The 9,612-nt window shown below is 33.4% G+C and overlaps 1 protein-coding gene across 1 annotated transcript; it reads right to left on the reverse strand.

Moving 5' to 3' along the window:
* Positions 1-2,786: 2,786 nt before the first annotated feature.
* LOC148298196 (uncharacterized) lies at positions 2,787-3,935 on the reverse strand. The gene has a single exon (XM_088277052.1). The coding sequence runs from the start codon at positions 3,825-3,827 to the stop codon at positions 2,796-2,798; it is 1,032 nt and encodes a 343-aa protein (XP_088133178.1). The 5' UTR covers positions 3,828-3,935; the 3' UTR covers positions 2,787-2,795.
* Between the last annotated feature and the right edge of the window lie 5,677 nt (positions 3,936-9,612).

The raw sequence follows: 9,612 nt of genomic DNA on the forward strand, positions 1-9,612 counted from the left end.
TGGCAAACGCAGCACTGCGCTCCAGTGCCGCCACATGTCCAGCCCCCATCTGTGCTCCACAAGCCGCTTTATGATGAGGTTGGAGCTCTTCATCAGCCTCTCCCGGAAGCCTGCCACTCGGTGCCTTAACAGGCCATCCCAATGTGGTAGGCGTGCTGTGGCAAACATACCACTCGCGCTGCAGTGTCGGGGTAACTTCATTAAAGCTCTGTAGCCGTTATTGTAGCATATTTTCATGCTCTTTAAGCTTCGTTGTGTAACCTTACACCATAGTTCGCTGCCGTATTGCTGCGTACACAACACTTGGAACAGTCTATTTTTTACCTGCGCGGAGCAGTGGGCAAAGCGGCGTGTCAGCATATTGGACCGCACGCAATGAGCACGATACTGGCGCTTGATGTCCTCATCATCCGCACAGTTCTCCTGTAGGATATGTCCCAAATACTTGAAGCTACTTACCCGCTTAACTTCTTGTCCATTTATAGTTATGGGCGGTACCTTTAATGAGTAATTTTTGGGTTTAAATACCACAAGCTCACATTTTTTGGCGTTGTACTCTAGGCCGTTTTCTGTGGCATAACATTCACAAATGGCAATAAGTTTACGTAGGCCAGCTATCGATGGTGCCATCAGGACCATATCATCGGCGTATGAGATGGCATTCACTCTCCCTCCTCCTATGGAGCATCCCGCATTTACTTGGTTTAACCTATCATGTAATGCATCCACGTAAAGGTTAAATAGGCTAGGAGATGTGATTCCACCTTGTTTGAGTCCTCGCTGAGCTTTAAACGGAGTTGAGGTTTCGGTCCCCCATTTTACTCTATAAATGAGATTTTCGTTCCAGTTTTTTAACATGCATTTCGTCGTAGGACATTCAATTGATTTTTGTATTTTTTCTTCCAAAATGTGATGTACTACTGTATCATATGCTTTCCTGAGATCCATAAAACAGGCATATACTGGCGTATTTCGGCGCACATATATATTTATAGTATTTTTAACAGCGAAGACAGCTGTGTCCGTTCCCGATCCTTTTTTAAAACCAAATTGGTTGTCGGTCGTTTTTAGGTTTTCAACAGCTTTCTCCATCATTATGTTTTCTATGGTTTTTGCCGCCATGGTGGAAATCGCTATTGGCCTGTAATTTTCTTTTTCTGTTAAATTTCCCATAGGATTTTTTGCAATAGGTATAATTATTGACGTACACAGAGACTCAGGTATGAACGAGTGCCGGAACATTGCTGTGAAAGCTAGCGCCCACAGTACGTGTATTCTCGCGCTAGCATATCTAAGGTACTCAGCACAAATTTCGTCTCCTCCGGCGGCTTTATTACATTTCAGTGACCTAATGGCAGTCTGGATTTCCTTCACTTGTATAATGCAGGGACTCAGTGGATGCATATTGTTAGCATTATTATTGTAAATATTACAATTTTCCGCACTTCCTGTTTTCTCATACATTGAACTGAAGTGGGCTTTCCATAGTTCGCTGATTTTTCCGTCACCCGTTATGTTATCAATTTCTGTGGGTCTTGTAGCTTTGGACGATCTCATTTTATTTGTTTGTTTCCAGAACATTTTGAAATCAGCAGTAAGCATATTCTTTGCCAATATATCGGCTTGTATCTGTTTTTTATTCTTCACCACCGTGCGTAGATTTGTTTTGAAAATACTTCGCGTTTCCGCTCTCCTCTGGGCAACTGGTCCTGTAGACGGTTTTCCCTCTATGAGCCACGCTTTGAAGGCATTTCGTGCATTAATATGGCTTTGTTTTACTTGCTCATTCCATCCTGGAATGTTTCCTGAATTTTGTTTTCCGCTTTTGGGCCCCCCTGCATTCACTTTAAATGCAAGTTGTGCGGCATTTCGCATAGCTTTTATCGTACTTTCGTAAAATTCTTTAATAATGAATTTATGATGTGGGTTTATACACTGTTCACATGTTAAAGCTTCGTAAGGAATTATTATTTTCTTAAAGAGCGACTCTGTCTTATCGTGGTATTTCTTCAGTTGTATTTGACTGTATTTGTTCCAATTAATTTTTTCCTCATTTATTTGAGTATTACTTTTAGATGTATATTTACACTTCATCTCCACTTGTATGTGTAGTGGAAAATGGTCGGACATCTGTTGGTTGTCGTCAATATGGATATTTGTGATCCGCTGTTCGAGCGTACTGGATATTATACAATGGTCCAACCAAGAGGTAGTATTATGCGCCTCACTGAAGAACGTAAAGGAGCTGATGTCGAGTTTTTTCACGTCATAGATACTATACTCGTTTTCCTGAGAAAAGGCATCTAATTCCTCCATGAATCTACTGTGTATGGGCGCATTGAAATCTCCCATACAAATTAACTCATTCACTTGAGTTTCATCTACGATAGCTGTAACTCGGCTCAAGATGTCCACAAAGACAGGCAGGTTTTCGTTGCAACATACTGGCATATAAACATTTACCAATAGAGTGACTCCGTGGCTATGTTGTATGGTTATTGCCGCCATCCGATCGTCACCACATTCGATAATAGTTACATTAGCAATTTGCTTCCTTACCAGTATGGCTACGCCTCCGTGTGGTCTTCCCTGGATTATTTCCTCGGAAGAGTTCATTGCTGATGTTCCAGTGGCCAGAAACTCCTCGTGGATACTATTCAGGAAGTTTAAGTCGTCCTTCATCAACCAGGTTTCTTGTAGGAGAAGAATGTCAACATTGTTGCAAATTTCGTGTATACCCGGTGCTATGCGATGTACTGATTTACAGTTGTAGGAACATATTCTAATGGAATTGTTCATGATGAAATATTAGTTTTTTTTTCGCTATAAAAAAATCGTCGTACAAAAGAGTACTGTGGCCAAATATCTCCGTTTAGTGTGGTACTATACATGGATTCAGGAACTCCTATTTTAAAAGTCTTATAATCACCCGATTTTGTTTGTAACTCCTCACATTTATGAACGTCCACATCTTTTGTTTTCAGAAAGTCAATGATCATCTCACAATTCGTTTCTAGACTTAATCTCGATACCACTAAATATTTAACATTTTCTATTGCCTTAAGCCCAGACGAGACATTACTGCCTCGTATGGCGTTTTTATTTTTGAATTTTGGGCGTTTATTATCGTTATTATTGGAGTTATTTTTACTCTTTGCATTTTTAACGATTGTCCACTGGCTAGAAGATTCAGTAATATTATTTACATTTTGAGTTTTGTTTTTAGTGACATCTGTCAATTCATTTCCAACTATTTCGCTATAGAGCGTTGGTGGCTTTGGGTCGCTGTTCACAGATGGCGTTATCTCTTTGTTCGGTATGAATTTTTCATGCTGTCTCCTACCTACATTATGGTGGTCGTTTACGTTATGTTGACGTTTAATTTCTGCCACTTCACATTTCAGAGATTGGATCGATTCCGAATTCTTTGGCGTTTCAATGTTTAACTTATGGATTTCGTTCTTAAGATATGTTAACTCTCTAAGTAGAGAACTCACATCGATATAGTCAAACGTGATGGGAGGCAGTCTATTGATGTTTAGCACAGCGAATTTGGGCAGAGTATCTGGGTCTGTCTCTCTCAGAATTTTAATAATATCGTTGATATTACGTTTCTTCTTACCTTCGCCCACTCTTCTGGTTTGTGCAGCAGGCACGTAGGTTATTAAGATTGCCTTTGCGGCATCTATTTCGTCTTCCTTGAAGAATTCACAAAGTTGGCACAAACTGACTTCGTCCATAACATCCATTTTCTGCTGGATAAAGGCCAACACCTCGTTCACCACAATTCCACAAGAACATCGCGACGTCTTGTCGTTCATTTTCATGTAATTGTTTTTGTTTTTACTCGTAAAAATAACTTTTATTTATTGATTTCGCGGGACGATAAAATAATACGTGTTGTGTACGCCATCTACCGACCGATATATATATATATATATATATATATATATATATATATATATATATATATATATATATATATATATATATATATATATATATATATATATATATATATATGTATATATATATATATGTATATATATATATATATGTATATATATATATGTATATATATATATATATATATATACAGTATCTACTCAATGAATTAGGGCCACGCAGAATTTCGCGCAATTTCTCAATTCAAACAGGAATAACTCAGAGAAAACCTTGAATAAAACAACATTGAATTTTATTTACACATGAACACTTTATTACGCTTAAATTATGCATATATTTTCATATAAATATAGTTAGTATTTAGTATTTCCACCTTTGGCAGAAATAACTGCCTCAATTCTTTTTGGCATACTTAAAATGCACTGTTTTATCATGTTTTTTATTTCTTCGTCTTCTGACCAAATTTTTTGAATATTTTTTTTTACACAGTCTACTGTCGGATTTGGAAATGAGTATACCTTATTTTTAACATGCTCCATACGTTTTCTATAGGATTAAGGTCCGGAGAATTTCCAGGCCAGGGGAGCAAAGGCAGATTTTTGTTAGACAAAGATTTTATTATTGATTTAGCCCGGTGGCAAGGTGCCCCATCCTGCATGAAGGTGTATGGACCTTCTGTTGGGTCGAGTGTATGGTAGAAGGGCAATAAAATTCGTTCGAGGACCTGCTTATAGGAATTTTGGTTCATTGTTCCTTCCACGAAAAACAACGGCCCAGGTAAATTGTTAATAATACATGACCATATCATTGTTGCAGGGGGGTGTTTGATAACTTTTACCACACAGGCCTCATTGTAACGTTCCATTGGTGTTCTCCTGACGAATCGACGGCTCTCTGTCACGGCTTCTAACCGGCACTCATCATTAAAGATGACCTGAAAAATAATGAAAATTTAAGTTTAATTCAAATATATAAGTTTATTTACTAAAATGATATGTTGAAAATTAAATTTAAATAAATACCTTTTTCCAATCATCTACCGAGTAATTTCGATGTAGCCTGGCCCATTTTAATCGATCCGCTTTCATTCGTGGTGTCAATTTTGGTACTTTTACAGGGCGCCTGCATTTCAGATTTACTTCGTAAAGACGTCGCCTCAGTGTTGATACCGATATATTTATACCCTCTTCTTCCAATTTTGTTTTTAATGTTTTGCTGATGCACTACGGTTTTCTAAGGCACTTTGAACGATTTTTCGATCAGTCCTCGGTGTTGTTTTTCTAATCCTACGACAGTTCTTTCGCCGATTGCTGGTGGCGGGTGACTGATTTTTTATTGATTTTGAAATTCTGTCCACTGTTTGACGAGAAACGTTTTCTTTTTTTGAAATTTCTCTATTAGATAGTATTCCTAATTTCAGTAGCACTATAACACTAGACTTTTTTTTCTCAGAAATGTCTCTACTTTTTCCCATTTTGTCCTTTTCAAAAAAAATACTTGTGTTTACAAAAAAAAATTATACTATATGAACTAAAATTAAAAATTAAGTTTTTTTCACAAGACACGATAACTATATAACCTCTCTGAACAAAACAACAGCCAGAACTCAAGAAACTTCACTAATAAATGAGATAGGACTATTTTTTGAACTTTCAACTATCTGTCTACCTGTGCTAATTAGGGACCTTTCTCAGAAAAAGGGTTTGAAATTTTGCAAAGGCTTAAATAATCCAGGTATATTTTACATATTATTGAAGGTAATATACATGATATTAGATGTCAATAGAAAACTTAAAGTATTTATGTAAAATAAATATAATAATCCAAAAGATTTCAGAGTATTCAAAAAAATAATGGGTGGCCCTAATTCATTGAGTAGATACTGTATATATATATATATATATATATATATATATATATATATATACATATATATATATATATATATATATATATATATATATATATATATATATATATATATATATATATATATATATATATATATATATATATATATATATATATATATATATATATATATATATATATATATATATATATATATATATATATATATATATATATATATATATATATATATATATATATATATATATATATATATATATATTAGTGAAATACTTGATTATGCCGAGTTTTCCCTGCTCATTGCCTCATAAATTTATTTTGCTATTCTTTCTTTACTCATTTGATTCACACGCCCAAACCATCTCAACACACCTTTCGTAAGTGAAAATATGTTTTCATACTATCCATATTTATAACATTCACTTTTTGTCATGATGTGATTATTCAAGTATACAAATATTTTATTTTATATTTATTAACTAGTTATTTTAAAAAAAGTGAAAAGATTTTCCTGAACACCGTGTACCGGTTATCTAATGAACGTGATATTTTCTTTCTACTTTGCACTAATGAAGTAAAGTTTACGTTGGCTCTGTAGCACTTAGCATATTCCCACCGGGACCGAATAGAAAGGTCGCAGAGACGATTCGGCGAAGGGGCTCCGCTCCACTTGTATCGGGGCCTACAGTGTATAGAACAGTGCTCTAGGCTGGGCGCATAGTTCAGCCCTTCCCGAACAATGGAAATGTCACACGGTGAACAAATCACAGTACATATTGGGGGGAAATGGCGTACCTTTAATATTTTACTTGTAATTTTTATTCAATTAATAAAACATTTAATTTTTTCTTTATTATGTCACATGGGTGACAAATCAATGTTCATACTGGGGGGAAATGGAGTACCTTTAATATTTTACTCGTAATTTTTATTCAATTAATAAAACATTTACTTTTTCTTAATAATGTCACATGGTGAACAAATCAGTGTACATATTGGGGGGAAATGGCGTACCATTAATATTTTACTTGTAATTTTTATTCAATTAATAAAACATTTACTTTTTCTTACTAATGTCACATGGTGAACAAATCAGTGTACATATTGGGGGGAAATGGCGTACCTTTAATATTTTACTTGTAATTTTTATTCAATTAATAAAACATTTACTTTTTCTTTAGAATGTCACATAGGAAACAAATCAATTTTCATATTGGGGGGAAATGGCGTACCTTTAATATTTTACTTGTAATTTTTATTCAATTAATAAAACATTTACTTTTTCTTTAGAATGTCACATAGGAAACAAATCAATGTTCATATTGGGGGGAAATGGCGTACCTTTAATATTTTACTTGTAATTTTTATTAAATTAATAAAACATTTAATTTTACATTATAATGTCACATGGGTGTAAAATAAATGTTCATATTGGGGGGAAATGGAGTACCTTTAATATTTTACTTGTAATTTCCATTCAATTAATAAAACATTGACTTTTTCTCTATACTGTCACAATGGGGGGAATGGGGTACCTTGAATATTTAAATATTAATTATATTCAATTCATAAAACATTTACTTCTTCTTTATAATGTCACAATGGGGGAAATGGCGTACCTTCAATATTGCACATGTAGGTTTTATTCAATTAATCGAACGTTTACTTTTTCTTTAATGTCACAATGGGGGAAATGGCGTACCTTGAATATTGTACATGTAGGTTTTATTCTATTAATCAAACGTTTACTTTTTCTTTAATGTCACAATGGGGGAAATGGCGTACCTTGAATATTGTACCAGTAGGTTTTATTCAATTAATCGAACATTTACTTTTTCTTTGTAATGTCGCAATGGGGGGAAATGGCGAACCTTGAATATTGTACCTGTAGGTTTTATACAATTAATCAAACATTTACTTTTTCTATATAATGTCACTATGGGGGGAAATGGCGTACCTTGAATATTGTACCTGTAGGTTTTATTCTAATAATCAAACGTTTACTTTTTCTTTAATGTCACAATGGGGGAAATGGCGTACCTTGAATATTGTACCAGTAGGTTTTATTCAATTAATCGAACATTTACTTTTTCTTTGTAATGTCGCAATGGGGGGAAATGGCGAACCTTGAATATTGTACCTGTAGGTTTTATACAATTAATCAAACATTTACTTTTTCTATATAATGTCACTATGGGGGGAAATGGCGTACGTTGAATATTTTACTTGTTATTTTTATTCAATTAATAAAATATTTACTTTTTCTTTACATTGCTACGAATTCAGGAGATGTTCAATATTGAAATCGTAATTTTATATTTTTTTTATTGCAAAACGTAATTGTATCACGAAACAATCTATGCTCTAAAATGTTAATTAGACCGAAATCTCAAGTAAAAATAAAACTAATTATTTTACAACGTCAGTTCTCCCAACGTTGTCAATATAAAGTTTACTCTGAGAAATAAGATTTCACGCTATTACATGAAATAAAAGTTTTTCATGGAAATGAAAATAAAGCATTTCAAACGTCATATCAAAGGAGTAAAATACTATTTTTAATAACCAGATTTCCATATTCTTCTTCATCTATGTTGAGATGTCGAAATACAAAAATAACTTCTAAGTAGAGAAATTCATATTTATAAACAAGGATTTGGACACACCAAAAATTTTTTTTTTTTAATTTCTAAAATCTCTGTATCTACTCACTTTTATTCTGACAACAAAATTGTTTGATTACTAAATTGGTTATATACTTCAGTAATTATCGCATCATCCGTAATTCAGTTTATCCCTTTTTGTAGCGACAATAGCTTCTTTCTTTGCCTTTCATTAGCTTTTGTCCACAATTAACTTTAAGTCTTTAAAAGTTTTGTCGCCAAAGTGTTACCGAAGTACAAAATTTTCCCCTACTCCGTACTTGGCTAGAGTAGAGCGAACAGCGGGAAAGGTCAGGGACGCTAAGACTACACCACTGGTCTATGCCGAGGACACTTTTTTAGGGCACATCGAACTAGGAATGAGGCTAAAATCAGCCATTAACGTTATTCTTCATACACCATAATAGGGCATTTATACTAACCGAGAAATGGGTTTTAATGTATATTATTTTATTATATTATTTTTTATATTATATATTATATTATTTTATATTATATTATATTATGTTAATCCAAGAATTAACAATAAATATGGGAGTCGAACACTGCAATATATAGTTCCGAACATTTTTAATTTGTTGCCGACGGATGTTAGAGGTCAAAATAAAATATGGAACAAAGGCAAAATAAAGGAATGGATCAAGAGTTAATTTTATGAAAATTGTAAAATGTTTATATTCTTATTTTTTCTATTATTTTGTGTGTATATTAGGTTAAAATCGCTAAAAGCAATAAAAATGTATTAAAAAAAGAACTCCACCGACAAGACACAAAGGTAGCTTGGTGGGTCTCTGCAAAAAAAATGTTCTAAACATAATATGTATAAATTGTGATTTAAATAAATGTATACAAATAAATAAATAAAAATTAAAAATAAAATAAAAAATATAAATTATATTATATTACTTTTTAATATATTATTTTTTATTTTCATTTTTTTTTTATATTAACCGAGAAATAGGTTTTTTAAACTCATGATTGAAGGTCAGCAAATTCGCCGAATGAAGAAGTGAAGTGAAGTGAAGTGAAGAATGAAATATCAATATCGTATTTTGCTCCACATTTTTGGATGTGTCGAAGTCATTGTTCACAAATCTGGGTGTCTCCACTTAGCAGTTATTTTTATATTTTTGACATCTCAACATAGATGAAGGTGATGTGTGAAAGGTGA

Source organism: Brachycentrus maculatus, unplaced genomic scaffold, assembly GCF_059751285.1.
Source record: "Brachycentrus maculatus isolate JH-2025_06_01 unplaced genomic scaffold, ASM5975128v1 h1tg002387l, whole genome shotgun sequence".
NCBI lineage: Eukaryota > Metazoa > Arthropoda > Insecta > Trichoptera > Brachycentridae > Brachycentrus > Brachycentrus maculatus.